The 17,669-nt window shown below is 38.6% G+C and overlaps 1 protein-coding gene across 1 annotated transcript; it reads left to right on the top strand.

The window, feature by feature from the left end:
* Window positions 1-964: 964 nt before the first annotated feature.
* On the top strand, window positions 965-17,623 carry wdfy1 (WD repeat and FYVE domain containing 1). Its single transcript, XM_032590228.1, has 12 exons — window positions 965-1,180; window positions 2,354-2,421; window positions 2,546-2,619; window positions 2,735-2,789; window positions 6,376-6,526; window positions 6,611-6,723; window positions 10,858-10,984; window positions 12,212-12,317; window positions 12,454-12,555; window positions 12,678-12,808; window positions 13,012-13,120; window positions 14,131-17,623. The coding sequence occupies exons 1-12, from the start codon at window positions 1,044-1,046 to the stop codon at window positions 14,188-14,190; spliced, it is 1,233 nt and encodes a 410-aa protein (XP_032446119.1). The 5' UTR covers window positions 965-1,043; the 3' UTR covers window positions 14,191-17,623.
* The last annotated feature ends 46 nt before the right edge of the window (window positions 17,624-17,669 follow it).

The raw sequence follows: 17,669 nt of genomic DNA, 5'->3' as shown, positions 1-17,669 counted from the left end.
CTTCAAAAGATTGCTTACATTTAGGTAAGACAACCTGAAATATACAGCCTGAATACCAACAGACTGGTGTGAAAATACAAATGCACACCACATTTTTGAGATTACTGGCTAAACCAAAAGTTCAAAAACCTGCATACATTGATTCCTTCCATTATGCATTTATGTTCTACTTCGTGATTATCACAAAAAAAAATAAAAACGTTGAAAGTTGAGGTTGTAATGTAACAATATGTGAGAATAGATTAAAGGAGTGAGAATTTTTCTGCAAAACATTGAACATAGAAATTCTTCTAGTCAGTAAAGTCTGACAACAATCAGAGAGGCAGTTCTGGCAAGAAACTGTCAAATGTACCATATTTTATTGCCAATGCTCATTTCTGGTGAAGAGTGTACTCAAACATAGATCCATTTAGCTTTGATCTACTGACTTAGAGGTTTGATAGTTTGATCATAATAGGGTTTTTTTTGTATTTCTTTGTAATGATGTAATCAGAGAAAAATATAGTCCACAAATTCTGGTGATAAATGACAAATTGATAATAAATTAATGAAAATAACTGACTTCCTTATATCATCTTACAAAATTAACACTGAGTAAGTGAACATACATAGACAGCAAATTAAACCTGACCTGAAAATGAGGTTAGAAAGGGGAAGTCTGTGCAATACGTTTGTCAGGGTAATACTTCATTCAGTATGTGACAATTTACAACAAAATAGCTAATAAAACAACTGATCACAACATGTTATGTTGGTAAGTAACAACATAAGACAGTGAGCCCGATTGCTTTTACTGGAAAGTCTGGCAACTATCGTTAAAAACTAGCTGATTTAGTCTATGCTCTGTATCTTTTTTGGCTACAAAAATCCGTGTACTGAATTTGTAGCCTTCTCGGGTAATTACGGTAATCCCGATTGCGCCCTCCAGCAGTCTTTACGGTAATCCTGACAGAGGCTCTGGGTGTCAGCTGATCCTCCTCTGCTGGCGAGCGAGGAGGAAAAATCCTCTGAAGGAAAACAGTGCTTGCTAGGTAGGTGAAACCATGGCTGCAGAAATTCATTCGAGGCCCCAGACCGCTAGACCAGTCCTCCTGAACAAGATCGAGGGACACTCGGACGCGGTTAACGCGGCCGTTTTAATCCCGAAGGAGGATGGAGTGATCACGGTCAGCGAGGACAGGTGAGTCCGAGGAGTCATGCTAACGAGAGCTAGCGGGCTAGGTCTATTTACTGGTTTTTATTACATTGATATCTTGGTGAAAGGAGGGGACTGAAACAGAGAAGGCAGCATTATTGTCCCTCACTGAAACAGCTTTCGTTTGGGAATTGGATAAAGAGCTAACGCTTATCCTCAGTTTAGCTTTAGCGCTAAATAGCAACCTGTTTGTGTTCGTCGCTTTTAAAACAGTTTGAACAGAGATAGTGACTTGGGAAGCTGGCTGTAAATATAAACTCTCCGAACTATCTTCTGCATCTAGTTTTTATGATTTAAAGAGCTTTGGGTACAACATAGTTTGCATAAAAATGTGTAGTAAAATTATATTGTGGTAAACTGATAGACATCACATTGCATATTTGCGATGCTAGTTGATAGTCACAACATTCACAGCTCAGTATTGTCATAATGACAGTGGACTCTGCGTCCTGAACGGAACACACTCCTGATCAGCACCTGAATGCATCACGGTAACAAAAACGCACCGCTTGGTCTCACTTTGACCCGACCTAAATAATCTTAGCAGGGTAGATCCGTAATTTTTCAGTGGATTAGTCTGAGAAACTGTCGCTCTTTATTACAAACAGTAAAGGAAGCAACCCCCCCCTCTCTCCCTTCAGCGTCAGTGGAACAAAACTGAAATCATTTCCGTCACACATCAAACCCACTTGATGTAAGAAAAAAGGAGAAGTTGCGGCTCCGCCATGCAGCAGGTTACTTGATGAAATTGGGTTTTGACTGCTGCTGCTTTAGATAAGACAACAACATTACTGACTTTAGTTGTTTTTGTTGTCTTGGAGGAAGGTAGACATTTTCAAAGAAAATAAGTATGGATTCCAGCCAAAGTCCAGACCTAACACCAACAGAGAATCTATGAGAAGAATGTCGCAGCAAACTGATATACCCAGATATTCTTCAGATAAAGGATGAACTTTTTTTCAGCTGTTGTGGAATGTTTAGCTTTGTTTAGATTACCAAAGATAAACATTCTCAGAAAGACTCGCTGCTGTAATTACAGTAAAAAGTGGTTCTCTGGGGGTTTCAGTCTTAATTTTTATTATTCTTGCTGTGAATGTTTTGTCTTGGGTCTCAGCAGATTGGTTTAGACTGATCTGTTTCTGCACGTTTTGCCTTCAGGACCATCCGAGTGTGGCTGAAAAGGGACAGTGGTCAGTACTGGCCAAGCATCTACCACACAGTCTCCTGTAAGTATGGCCTTCATTTTATTGAGAGAAACAATTAATTAGGCTTATGAATGCATGTGCAAGCAAAACACCACTGCAGCTATTTTCCTCCTCAATGCTCATGTCTGCTTCTTTATCCCCGCAGCGCCTTGCTCTTGCATGTCATACCACCATGACAGCAGACGCATCTTCATTGGTCAGGACAATGGAGCAGTTGTGGTGAGTGAGCTCAAACTCTACTCGACAGTGGAGGACAATGTTGTTTAAATTTAAATCTTTGTTTCAATGTTTATTTGATGTGATGTTTTTTATGCCTTTGTGCTTGTTCTTGTAGGAATTTCTCATCTCTGAAGATTTCAACAAAATGAACCACGTTAAAACATACCCAGGTGAGGACAGAAAAAGAATAAGTTAGGCTCGTTGTGATTGAAGAAAATAAAAAAGATGTCAATGAATGTAATTGAGAAGTTAAACAAAATGAATCCAGGGTATTTTGTTGTGTGATTACAGTAAACCCTCGTTTTTCGCGAGGGTTGCGTTCCGAAAAGAACCCGTGACGGGCGAAATCCCTGAAGTAGTTACCTTTATTTTTTACAATTATTATACGGCATAATTAAATACTCTACATTGAAACCAAAGAACAAAACCTGTTTTCAGGCCCAAGCATGTTTTAAACAAATAGAACGCTTTCTTACAAATAACTACAGTAAAATAATCATTTTAATCATCAGTACAAAGTACAGTAGGACAAATTGTGACTCGCGTATGCCACTGTGCCTCTGACTGTGACACTGTGGCCTGACTCCGGTCTCTGGTGTCTTTTTTTCCTGAAGTCTGTGGTGCAGGTGTGTTTTTTCGGTAGAAGAACATTGTTATCGGTAGTTGTTGTCGCTCTTTTTTTTCTTCTGGGCAAAAACATTTACCAAAATTTGCCAAGCTGTATTACGTATATTTAAATACCGTAACGTTATTGGCACACAGGTAGAGAAGAAGCGCGGAGACTGTTTAGCCAATCAGGACGCAGAATACAATGTACTGTGAAAAAAAACTGCACAAAAACATCCACAAAGCAGCAAGGCCGTGAAAGGTGAACCGCGTTATAGCGAGGGTTCACTGTATTCGACATATCAGATTAATTTCACCTCTTATGGTGGAGTTTCTCTGTTCAGTTTTTTTGGACCACTATTCCCTCTGGTTTTGCATGCCGTGCAGCTGGAAAGATTTTTGCTGTAATTTTGAACAGTTGATGCTCAACTATAGCGACGAGGTATTGTTTTTACAACTGACATCAGCTTATTATTAGCATCTCAGAAGCTCCAATAACACTTTAACTACAACTCGAAAAATCAGAGTAGTTGAAAAGGAGGCTTCATGGATGCAGAGAGAGAAGGAGGAGGTTAAATCCTGAACATCAACATCTCTCAGCTTTGTAACCAAACGGCCAGACGGAGATTTAAAGAGGAGCGGCAAAAGCAAATGAGGTGGATTAGAATGGTTTCATTCAGAAACATCATTTATGCTGCCTGAATATTGAGCTGTTTGATTGTCATGGCAGTCATGGGACCGTCATACAGCAACTCTGACTATTTGAAGATACTTAGATGATGCGAGTTACAACCACATTCATTTTTGCCTTTGGGATAAATAAAGTATTTTTGAATTTTAATTTAAAGCCTTGGCAAAAATCAGATTTTAGAAAGACACGCATGTCATAGAGAACTCTTACAAGCAACAAATAAATGAATATTTTACTGCAGTAGCATAAAATACGCAAAATTCCTCCTTTAATTTGAAAACATTTATCCAGTAAACCTAAGCGTTTAAGTTGTGTAAGTTTTAAGATTCTCACTGACACAAGAGTGGTGGATGATTCTCATTTAGTTTCCACACAATGACTGTTTTTTTGAGATTGAAAATAGATCAAACTAATTGAATTAGTTTTTCTCAGAAGGCTGGAAAACATGGAGAAGGGATGTTCAGGGTTGGCTTTGTTGTGTGAAGCGGTTTAATCTTTTGTCCTAAAATGTGTCATTTGAAGTCATTTTACAGTTCTCCAAACATATTTTCTCTGCCTGACAGAAATGGCTCTTTCCACGCTGAAGGTGTTCCCTTACTCTTTGCATGATGGGTAAATGGGTTGACGTTATTGACAGCTTTTAACTTATTGAAATCTCCAAGTAAAATTCCAATAATGCAACATAATTTAATGTAAAAGTGCTGCTTTCTGTTGGCATTTGGGGAATCTACATTACCCTATCTGGGAAGAAATTATAAACCAACCACTTTTTTGTCATTTATTCCAGTTTCTTCTCAAGATCATTGCTCCTGTGATCTGATTTATTTAGAAATCCCAGTTTGAAGGTCAGTCTGTTCTTTGGAGAGTAAATGTCTCTCCACTTGTCACAACTTCCGACAAGTCCAAGCAGCAAAATCCGCATGACTCACAGTGAGATTAGATAAGATGCGGGATGTGACCATGCCTACTGATATTTGAACACACATCTGGTGACTTTGTATTGACAAGCTGTCATTTTAATTCAGTGGAGAAAAAAAGAGGCTCTTTTAGATCCACCAACAGATTTTAGACTGAAATTAGACAAGTTTGGAGATTAAATGTCCTGCTGAATATCTGGACAAACACTTCAAAAAATAACTCATGTAGGTAATAGAAGCAACAACTCACAGCCTCTAGATATAACAACTAATTATTAATCTAGGAAAGTTTGAGGAAGTAGAGACAACTCCCTTCTTTGCTTTGCTGATAAAGTGTAATAGTGTGTTTAAAAATAAATAGCATGATACACTTTATGTTCCTTGTGGTAATTACTGTTAAAAATGTGATATTAGCTCCCACTAGCTCACAAAAAGTGCATATTTGCAGAGTTTTGGTTTGAAAACAAAGCTTTCGATATTTACTGCAAACTGTTCTGAAGTTTTCACCTCTGGATAAATCCAGATTTCCAAGCACTGGGCACACATTAGTCATGAAACCTCAACTTAAGTTGGTACATCTGGATTTAATTTGCTTGAATGATTAAAGTGCTTAATCATAATTTCTAAGATGATACATTTAGAGTCTACTGGGTTCACTTGCTTGTTTATCAGAATTTATGTAGGTCTTCATTTTAAATATCCATGATTTTGAACATGATTTTTATTCCTATAAAGCGCTGAAATGCTCCTCGTATAATAGAAATAATATGAAATAGTTGAATGAGGTTTTTTAATCGGTTTGTGAAACTTTACTTTTTCTACAATAAACTAAGCATGTAGAGTTGTAATAAAAGTAAACTTTTGTAGTAACAGCTTTTGTAAATTTCTTGGTTTTAAAAAGATGTAAAAAAAAAATGTATTTGTTTCTTTTCCATTATCTGAGACTAGAAAACAAACATTATAGTCTATTATCAGCAACAAGAACAGAATATCGGCCACTCTTTCTTAACCGTTTTTGAAGAATTGGCACAGCAAAGTTTGCTGTATAGCAAAAGTATCTGTTTTATGTGGTGATTGTAAGTCCTGTCCAATAAATCTTTATCTTTTTGCAAAGACAAGAGCTAACGTAGGCATTGTACTAGAGGGCTATCTTACTTAAATTTAGTTGGAAAATCTGGTTGCGCAATATACATTTGGGTGTGTTATAATAAATGTTCTACATTATTACCTGACTTTGGTATTGGTCAATATGTAAGTCTGACAAACTGGGTTCAACTTGAAGGGAATCCAAAGATCAAGAACAATGAACATACCAAATAGCCAGGAGAGAGAAGCATAGCAACACAATACAGACTGCTACAGGAGATTTTTCTGCACATAACCTTTAGCATCTACTACAACTCTTTGAAGAAATTTATGTAATACTAGTTATAACATTTATTTTCCTTCTGGGGTTTATAAAGTATTTTTTGAATTGAATTGAAATCTAATGTCATTTGCCTGTTTAGTACTTATGTGTTGGTGTTTGTTCTTATCCTGAAGCCCACCAGAACCGTGTGTCGGGTATGGTATTCTCCCTGGAGAGCGAGTGGGTGGTGAGCACAGGCCATGACAAGAGCGTTAGCTGGATGTGCACCCAGAGCGGCAGCATGTTGGGGAGACACTACTTCACCTCCTGGGCCTCCTGCCTCCAGTATCCTTCCGTCACACGCTCTCTGTTTGATGTGTAAGCCGTATCAAAACGTAGCGCTCGTTCAGACCCTGACTCCTCGCTCAGATACGATTACGAGACGCAGCACGCCTTCATCGGTGATTACTCCGGACAGATCACTTTGCTGAAATTGGAGAAGCAGACGTACTCCACCATCACGACTCTGAAGGGCCACGAAGGTAAAAAGACAGGTTTATTAAAGGTGAATCATTGGGCATTGAAACAGCTGCTCCCGTAGTTGTAATAGTGATCATTTTTTTTAATACATTAAAAAATAATAATGCAAATCAGCTTTTAGCTGCTTCTGTAGATTTCAAATTAATGTTAAATGATGGAAATGTAATTGTTTTCAAATATTCAAAGATTGAAAGACATGTTCATAGCCTTGATGTTACAGCTTTGATGAGAAAATGTTTATTTCAGTGGTTAAAGAGTTTACTTAGACTTGTAAAGAATGACTTGTGAACATCTCTCGGTACTGCTACATTGCACAAAGGTATGGAGGGTGTGGGAGGACTAATAAAAAGCAAAAAAAAAAAAAAATCTTTTAACTGCTTCAACTTCACCTCAGGTCAGTAGTTTGAAGGTTAAAAACTTAAAGACCTGGCTGTGTTTCACAGTGGACAGAGCAGACAAAGCAGCGAAATGGCCTGACCTCAGCTCCATTTCAAAGCTCTATGCTTCATAGCTGGTAATGTTCCAGTTCAATTGAACTCTTCTGACATAAAGACTGGGCAAATATCCAGCCACAGTTTTCTCAGAACCTGAGTTAAGACTGAAAGAAATCAGTGATTTAAAACTGCAGAACATATATAATCATTCCAGAGTTCCAAAAAATTACCAATCATCTGAAATTATTTACATGTAGGCCTCTTATTGTTATTTACAACTTTATAATACTCTTATATGTGTTTGTAATGCATCAAAGTAAAGGTGCAGTTTATTCTAATCTTAAATCCTTTTTAATATATATATTTAAAAAAACATGTTTCACAAGTTTTTTTCCGTTTTAATCCATACAAAAATTGGTTCCTAAAAAAACAAAAGGGGCTGAAATACAGTAATAGTCAGTAGTTTTCAAAAACCTCAAGGGCAACTTAGGAAAACTCAGATCAGCTCATAAAATTTGGCTTCTGTAGAAATATTGAACTGTAATTGAATGCTTCTGTTTAAGAATTACAAGATTTTTTTTTAAAAAGTGGAAGCTGGAAAGTCTCATATTTCCAAATGAACTGTGTAGCAAACCCTGAATTATTTATTTAAAGTTACTGTGATCCATAGCATAGAGCTTTTGTTGTTTTTTTGCCTCTCATTATGACTTGAATCAAGGAAAATGCTGAACAATGGGCCATTCCTCATGAGGTTATTTAAAGACTAAACTGAGCTGCTTGGAAAGATTAAGGAAGTGAGACACAGATTCAACAGATTCAATAATCCAACTAATGCAGTTGGATTAATGAATCTAGTTGTTTTATTAAATATAAAAAAGGCAAATTTAATAATCCAGCTGCAGTGTGTATCCATGATCAGGAACAAAAAGCAACAAGCTGGTGGGGATGATGTGTAAAAGCTGGAAAAGCCACAGCAAAAGGAAAGAAAGACAAATCTATTCCACTCACCCAACTTTGACAAAACCTTTGCAATCTTTATTTTGGAATGGAGTCTGCATACATTATGTTGGACATTAAACTGAGTTGCCAAATCTTAATGGAGAACAAGAAGCACCCCCACCCACTCAAGTACAGATTCCTTTTTGGACGAGAATGATGGAAAATACCATCAGACATGCTCCTCTGCAAACTCCCACAGCGGCTTGTTTTCAGCTTCGATCTGGCAACCGTGCCGTTCTCATGCTCATCAAGGCGCTCAGTGACCATCTCAGCTCTTCAGATGGGGACTGTTGTCACTGTGAAAAATTGTCCCTCATCCAGATAAATAGGCATAATAAAGAACAAACGCATGACTCAGATGAGATTTTGTTCTGGGTTCTTGTGACAAATGGGAATAAATGGGCGACCAGGATGCTTCGCTGTGTGAAACCGACACTTCCAAGAGTTCTGCTCCAGGCTTGGATCAAACATGAGCTTGTTAAAAAGCAAGTGGAGGCCTGACTCATGTGACCAGATGAAAGTCTAATATTGTCAGAAAGCTGATTCTTACCACAACCATATTGCCCACTCTTCAGTCAGATGGACTCTCATGTTGCCATGTGCTCCGATGACACAAAACTATCCCAGCGTTAAACCTCCGTCTCTCCTTCTGATCCAGACATGTGCTTTGATGTCTCTGACAATGCATGCTAATTGGACAGCTGCTGAATTATTTTAATGAGCCGATTTCAGAGCTCAAGCTGTACACACACTCTGCAACAAATATTTAGTAGGAATTATGAGGCTGGCAAAATATATAGAAAGATTAGACCTGATGTCTCTTGTCTGAAACTCTCCCTGAAACTTTAGTTTTTAAAAAAAAATTTGTTTCATGGTGGTCCATTTCTGTATTAGTTAAAATTAGTCATGTTGACTCATTAAATGTTAAATGTCGATTATGCAGTCCCTCCAGGAAGTTGCGATCACAACTATTAATGCAAATGCAGTCATCATTTGCAAACTTTGTGAGGACTTGCAATCTTCAGAAGTCATCACAACTTTACAGCAAATCTGGCCAACCACCTTAATGTTTCTATATTATCTGCTTTTCTTGCCAATCAAAATGCTTTTTTTGCCAGGACTTTGTAAGGATTTGCTTCTACTGTGCACACAATCATGGGCGTAGCTGACACAGTTTCTGTATCTTTTCATGTAGATAATACTACCCAAATAATGATTAGTTAATCCATGTCAGTGTATCATATTAAGCTTGGTAACAAGAATATTAATGTTGCTGTTACCTACTTTTCGTTCCTTGCTATTTAGTTAATGCCAGGGTTAAACCCAATCCTCTTTAATTTCTGTGGAGAAGTTGTACCCACTGCTACTTTCCTCATATTTAAAATAAATCTTTATTGTCACAATAGAAAGAACAGAGTCAGGGAGGAGACAGTAGGCCAGCAGCAGGATGATAATGCAGGGCCTTCTCAGGTAAGGAGGGATTAGAACTTGATGAGAAAAGGGGAAGGAAAAGTGCAGCAATTTCAACTGTTATGCAAGACCAGGTTTTGGCAAAATAAAGCTTAAAAAGTTTGCAACTTTGACCGCAACTGTTTTTTTTTTTTTTTTAAAGATGCTGCAAAATCAATAATTTTAGGTTGCAGCAATCACAATAAAAACATCGCAACATCCTGGAGGGACTGATTATGGACTAAAAATATGAAACAACTGGTAAGACTGCCAAAAAAACCTCGAAGATGTTTGTACTGCTTTCTTGTTTTATTGTGTACAGCTGACAACTTGCTGCAACTCCCCTCATAGTAAGCAATTTCCCCAGCTTTACTTAACTCCAAAACATTACCCAAGGCACTATGCAGTGATGCTTTGAAAAGGAGCTGGATCACAGGATCCTTTCTGCCATGCAAATCAGACCACCAGCCACAGGCTGCTTCTCATCATATGACTGCTGCAAGAGTTAAAGAGTCTTGATCATCTCTGATGAACTATTTATGAATGGCCAGATTTTGGTTTGCAGCAGTGATCATTTTCTGCGATTTTTAATTTCGGGGGTCTCCAACCCGCAGCTCCAGAGCCACAAGTGGCTCTTTGGACCTTCCACAATTGCTTTGACTAAAAATAATTAAGAACCAACTAATGTCGTTAAATATAGGTGTACAAGCAATTGAATATTTTTGCAGTTTTCCATCTTTTTCATGATATAATTGCAAAGTACCACTAATATATAATTAGGTCAGTTTTTTAATCTTGTCATAATGTTGGCATCTATTGTGCTTTTGTCACATCATTTCCCACAAATACCAACAAATGTTTCTAGTCCCTTGTCTGAAAAGTTTTATGCTTTTTTATTTTTAAACTTGATAATAAAAATGAAATAATAGTTCTTTAAAAATAACAAATGTCCTACACTAGATCCATCCATTCATTGTCTGCTGGCAATAAATATAATAAAAATTCATCAGAAATTATGAGCTGCCTGTTTTCATGTAACATTTGTAGCACTAAACTTTTTTTTTTTTTTGACTGGACTGCCAGCAAAAATGCTCCGATTTGTAAAGCTTGCGCTCCTTTGCTTTGATAGGAGCTGCTTGCAGTACTCCCAGTAAACACTGGGTGGTGCCAGCGGGTCAGATCATAAATCTTTTCCTGAATAAGCTTCTGGAAACCAATTGAAGCCACCTAACATCAGATGTTAACGTTTTGCAGGTAGTATAGGATCTTTGTGGTGGGACCCTGTCCAGCGGCTGCTTTTTTCAGGGGCCTCAGACCACAGCATCATCATGTGGGACATCGGGGGCCGCAAGGGACGGACACTTCTCCTGCAGGGACATCAGTAAGTTCCTCTGTAGTCTACACAAGTTCATTACGACTGAATCTTCTTTGGATCTGCAAAGGGTGGCCAAAGAAATGCTGGTCTGTGATCAAGATTGTAAAAAAAAAAAAAATCACCTTTACTTCTCTGATTTTATCATTTCTTTGATCAGGTTTTATGATTACAGAGTCTGTAACACTAATATCCGAAGCGTCTTCTTCAAAGGCGAATCCCCTTGGAGTCGGTTACTGTTGTCTCCAGGCACTAACTTATTTTTGTTTTTACATCTCAGTCTTCATAAATATTTCATCACCTCCCTGCCTGCCTGTCTGTTACAGACATTATCAAACAAAGCCTGTCAGCACTGATGAACACCAAGGAAAAGGCCATGGTGAATTCTGACATTCTGTAGCAGGATTTGCAGATAGTTTGGTCAAAGATAAAAGTTAGATGAGTAATTTCTGCAGAAATATGTTTTATCTGTAGTTGAATTTAATTGGTTTAGATGTTTGTCCTTTTTCTGCCATTTCATTCATGACATTGCATTCTGAAATGTTGCCACTAGATGTCAGTAAATTCTTCCCTTTGAAAAAAAATAAACAAGGCTATTTTTAACCGTTGAGTTGATTTGCATAATGTGCCATTTTAAGGTTTCATAAAGCATGTATGTTTCAGGGTTTGTGTGAAATGAGCAGTAATCCATTGATCACACTGATTGTCAACAATCAGCTTGTAGGGATATTGGATGTGTCTATGTTTTTACATGTGCATAATTTAAGATGACTCATCCATCAAGATGGGGGATATGAGAATTTTTGTTTCTTTGGAAACCTACAAACAACAATTTTCTTGGGATTTTATGAAATTGACTAACACAAAGTAGTTGAATACAGAAATAGAAGGAGAATGACTTTGCTTTTGACATTTGCATACCGTTATTTTCAGTTCTTGAAAATGAGTAAATACTTTATAAAGCCACCTTTTTATCCTTAAAGAGCCGTTATGTTAAAAATGGACATCACACTTCTCTGATTTATTTATTTTACTTTTGCAGCTATGTATGCCTTACCTTCCACTGCTTTGTGTTGGCCTTTCACATAACATCCCATCAAAACACATATGAAGTTTGTGTTTGTATTAAGACAAAATCTGACTATATATTTTTGCGAGCCACTGTACGCCTACTTTAAAACCTTAAAATTCTGTGAATTAGCGGTAGAAAATAATCCAAGCCTCCGTCTCCCTCAGTGAGCGTGTGCAGGCGCTGCGTTATCTCCAGTTCACAAGGCAGCTGCTGTCGTGCTCAGCCGATGGAGGCATTGCAGTGTGGAACATGGACACACAGAGAGAGGAGGTTTGCATCACTGTTGCAGCACTGACAATTATCTTTTTCATGGTTTGAGGAAATGTTTCTTTTATTTTCCTTTTATGTTCTTATGGTTAGTTTTTTGTGTTTAATGCTTAGACTTATTGCGCATGTGTCTGTGCAGGCACCTCAGTGGTTAGACAGTGACTCCTGTCAGAAGTGTGAGCAGCCTTTCTTCTGGAACATCAAGCAGATGTGGGACACAAAGACCTTGGGACTTAGACAGGTACCAACCACAGTGTCTCACAGGGGACGGGAGGCTCCAGTCACAGTCATAAATCCTGTGACTGGAGGATTTATGACCTCCAGTGTGTTTGTTGTGTGTGTGTGTATGTTTGTTGTGTGCAGCACCACTGCAGGAAGTGCGGGAAGGCTGTGTGTGGGAAATGCAGCTCTAAACGCTCCACCTTCCCGATCATGGGCTTTGAGTTCCCGGTGCGAGTGTGCGACGCCTGCTTCGATACCATCAAAGAAGAAGAGTAAGCGTAGGCTTTCTCTAAATGTGTTTGTGTTATCATTCTGTTCGGCCGCGATTAAAAATGCTGTCATCGTGTGTGTGTGTGTGGGTGTGTGTGTGGGGGTGTGCGGGTGTGTGTGTGTGTGTGTTCGTGGGTGTGTGTGTGTGTGTGGGGGTGGGTGGGTGTGCGTGTGGGTGTGTGCGTGTGCGTGTGTGTGTGTGCAGCCGAACACCGTTGGCCACGTTCCACGAGGGGAAACACAACATCGCCCACATGGACATGGACCCATCCAGAGGCCTGATGGTCACTTGTGGAAGCGACCGCATTGTTAAGGTCAACAACAGAGCTTTGATACCAGATGATTCATGCGTGTGCTGGCTCTGTTTGGAACAGAGCGCCTTTGAGCCGATACTGAAGCTAAAACTAAAACTCAACCCTAGCTTTAGAAATTTAGATGTAGTAATGAGAAATCAAGAATTTACACAGGTTAGAATTAAGTAATCTCTGGACCGAGATGGAAATTATACTAAATTATGAACTCACCTTCTTAAAGGTGCAGTATGTAACTTTTATAAAGAAATGTTTTATATATATTTGTTAAAATGGTTACTATGTTGTCACATTTTAATAAGAGACAGAGCATCTGTGAAAAGACTGAGCTCCTCCATCTCCTTCCTACAACCAATCAGAGCCAGAAGGAGTATCTTAGCGCTGTCAATTATCCTCATGTATGCGTTACTCAAGGTGCTAATGGAGGAGAAATAACTTGCCTTTAAAATGTAACCAAAGTTGTATTTGCATCACTTTTACATTTAAAAAATGTTGAACTAGTTATTACTGCAGAAAATTGTCCTACATCTAAGCCTGGGGATTTAGGCACCCATTATTAAACTTGTAATGAAAATATTTAGGTTAGCTGAGCTTCAATTTACCTGCAAACGCTCCCAAGAAATAAAACTAGACTCAATAATTACTTTTCCACTTCCAAACCAATGTGGACTGTATCTATAAAATGATAATAATTCTGCACATCTTGATACAAGTTGGCGATTTCTTTAGGCCACACACCCTCCCTCATTACACAAACACACATCACCTGCTACATTTAAAGCCATCAACTATTCAAGTTTATCCAGCTTGAAGTTGAAAAACATGCCTAACAGTGATAATCAGGCCAAAAGGCTCAGTTGCTGAATAATTGTGCACGCAGTGTAGTTTTGTTATCTCTGCATCACACTCATGGTTTTTCTGTTTAATTGGGATTATTGTCTAAGTAATGAATCCGATCAATGATCATGTCTCGCTTTATGCTTTCCTGACACTAATGATGTCCATCTCCACAGATCTGGGACATGACACAGGTGGTTGGCAGTAGCTTAGCAACAGGTTTTTCCCCTCGCTGATTGGCCCAGCTCTCTACATGGTACCCTCGCCTGGCTCGAGTCCTCCCCCACTCTCTCAGTGTCATGGAAACCCCTCTGTACAGCCCACCTCGCCTTCGCGCCTGGGGTCCGCCACTCCAGCCAGGCCTGCTCTGGGTGAACGTGTGTGAGCCCCTCCACATCTCTTTGTCTTCTTGTAACATATTTTGCTACCTGTCAGTCTGACTGATTTAGACTGTTGCTCTGATCTCAAACTGAACCCTAAGCACAATGAAAGATGTATATGTGTGTGTGCGTGCATGTGTGTTCTGTTTTCTCCTGGGGGAGGAACGGTATTGCTATTAGTGTTTACACTGAATATATCCGATGCTTTTTTTTTTGTTGATAAAAGTCCTTTTTTTTATGATTACACCGTAAAGCTAGTGTTCACCATTGCTGACCTGCCATAGCTGTAAATATGAGCTCCCGCTACCTGCTTAATCCCAGGCTACTTTAAAGAAATATTCACCTGTAAATTCTTCTCCTTTCTGCGTGTAGTGGATGCTTAAAATGTTTTCTGATTTCTTTTTCACTAGCTGGCCTTAAGTCACTATCTCAGGAGCTTTTCCCATCAGTAAATCGTCACCGGTTGGGCTTGGATGATGTCAGTCGTAATGGTTCCTAAACTTTAATCTGAAGAAAGTTACTAAAATGGCCTCCTGACGGGGTAAGGGTCGTCTGTGATGTAGTTGTCAGATGTTTGCTAGGCAGCAGCTAACCCAGCCTCCACCATTTGGGAGGTGATGATTGGTTTCTGTAGTAACCAGCGAAGTCAGCAGCAGCATCGGGTTGCAGGTCTGCACTCAAGCTTGTGGGATTACCTTCAGAGATCATGATTTTTCAGTTTAGGATGTTAAAGTGTAAATTTTCTCACAGGTGGAGGTGAATTAGACAAACGGCACACTGAGGTTCTGGATGAGTAGGCCAGACTAAATGTAGCCCCAGCTGCTGAGATGTTGACTTGTTCCTGGTCACATCTGAATTCTTGTAAAGGCCTTAAAAATAAAGAAGACCCACTAAAAGCCTTCTGAGCAGTTCTTCAGCACGTACGACTGTTCATTTTCACCATCCCTCCTCAGTTGTTCCCTCCTCACACACATTTGTGCATCAGAGATGTCTCTTTGCACTGAATTGCACAAGTAAATCTTTGTCTTTATTCCCCCCATTTGTACGTTTGGATGCAGGAGTGCAACTTTCCTGTGAATAACAGCTGGAATCATCTAATTCTAGACTAAAGCTTGCCTTATTTGTAAGTGGAAGACGATCAGAAACATTCTGCTGGAGTGGATTCATATTCCAGTTTTTGGAATCATTAGTGTATATTTATATTTGCAGTAAAATATAATATGTGTAACCTCTGTCGGTTTTGTTTTCTGTGCCCATAAGACATCTTGATTCCCGTGTAACACGTTAAAACCAGTTCCTCCCTCACTTCCAAAGCGCATCATGCAGACTTGGTGTAAAGATGAGCCACGTTATCAAATCCTGTCAGCCGTTTCATGTGAACATGGATAGGATGGTTTTGTTAATAAAGTGACAGCAGACACTTGATCAGTGAATGCTTAGGTGTTTCATGTTGTTATGATTGAGTTATCCCAACACTCCGGTGTTTTTTTTCTGTTTGATTTGTTCTTTTACTTTTGTTTTTAAAATGTTAGCAAACTAGCAGATCATATGTATGTTTTTCATCCCATTGGTGGATATTGGGTTTCAAGGATGAGACATGTCTTAAAACTAATTTGCATGATGTATTTATTATTGTAGCCACTGTTTGTAGTAAGGTGGCAGGTATTTCTTCTTCGAACATACTAATGGACAAGTTTTTCCTCAAAGCTAAAGTAGGTAGTATCTTATCAATTGGCTTCTTCATTTAATATAAATCCAAATCAGATGGTCCCGGTTAAAGCTAATGGTTTGTTCAAGAGTTCATGACATCAAACATCTTGAAATACTCAGATCTCAAAAACACCAGTTTTGTTTTTGTGAAGGCTATATGCTGAGCCTTTTTAAACCTTCATAATGTTTGCTTTGGGAGTTATTCATACAGAAACCGATGATCGGATCATCATTTAAAGGTTCATGGAGGTAGAAACCCCAATGATGTTCCTGTTTGAAACGTATTCAGACAAGTAGTTGCAGTGTATCTGACCAGAGTCAGTGACAGATAAAATAAAATTCTAGCTATATGTTATATATTCTTATATAGAAGTGAACTTATGTAAACATGACATTCAGGAAATTGGAGATGTTTTGAGATGGTAGAAGTCTGGTCTTTGGTCCTCTCTGACTAGTCATTAGCTTCAGCCTCTGAGAGCAATTAATCTGGATTAAGATTAAATGAGTGTGGCAAGAGAGTTGCACACTGCAGGTAAGATATTATTTATTAATAACCTTTCAACAAGACCTCACTTCAAAGTCCTTCAGCTCCCCTTCAAAGGACACTGAAGACTTTCACCTGTTGAACCCTTTTATCTCTGCCACATGCTGAAGGGGAATTGCATTAGGTTCATCAGAGCTTTTCATAAAAACAGCACTGTGCTACATATATATATACTATATATATATATATATATATATATATATATATATAGACAGACACCCACAGAACAGTCAGTGGAGTTTATAAATGGTGAACCTGTGGCTGTGAAGTTAAAAGAAAGAACTCTAAATGATCCATCTTTGAGTAGAAACTAAGATCTACAGTTTAATATCTGCCTCACATCAGTCATTTCATCTATTATTAATCATTGCATTGACTGAGGTAGACTTAAAATGCCCTTTCACGGCATAAAGACTCTTAGTGTGTCTAAGCTCTTTTCACGCATGCAGAGAATCTGTATTCAGAACTCGTGAAAGGATCTTTTAGCTCATTTCACAAAGTATCAGAAGAGGCTCCTCATAGAGCACAATGGAGGATCATTAGCAAAGCTACGGTACAATCTGGAGCCTGAAAAGCCTCTTTCAGTCATTACTTATCGGGTCCTTGGCAGATGTGTGGGATGCTAAAGGAATGATCGATGCTGAGATTTGCTGTTTGCGGAAATAGCTCAAGGAATAGATCTTGAGATTGCTCGTGCGTCTCAGGAAGGAAGCAGTGGATTTAGTCGCGTTATCAGTAGTTTATGTCCTCTGTCACATAACGGAACAGTCACCTCTCTCATCATCTTTAGCTCAAGAATCGTGTTATCCTTTCTGTTTTTCCCCCTCCACAATTCATAAAATGTAACATAATTCTCTCTTGAAGCTACTCGTGATACTTGCCATTCCAAGAAGGTTGTTGTTAATGTACATCTGCAAATAACTGTATTTTTAAATGCTTTTGTTGATATTTCAGAACTGACTTGGGTCTCCATGTGCTCTGAAAGCAGAGCACTGAAGAGCATAAATCACACTTAATAAAGATGTTTGATATGTTTGACTGCTGTTTGCTTTGTTTTTTTACTAGGAAAAATCCAATCAAA

Source organism: Xiphophorus hellerii, chromosome 18, assembly GCF_003331165.1.
Source record: "Xiphophorus hellerii strain 12219 chromosome 18, Xiphophorus_hellerii-4.1, whole genome shotgun sequence".
In the NCBI taxonomy this organism is placed as follows: domain Eukaryota; kingdom Metazoa; phylum Chordata; class Actinopteri; order Cyprinodontiformes; family Poeciliidae; genus Xiphophorus; species Xiphophorus hellerii.
The sequence above is the reverse complement of the archived record's forward strand: the minus strand, read 5'-3'. Positions and strand labels throughout refer to the sequence as shown.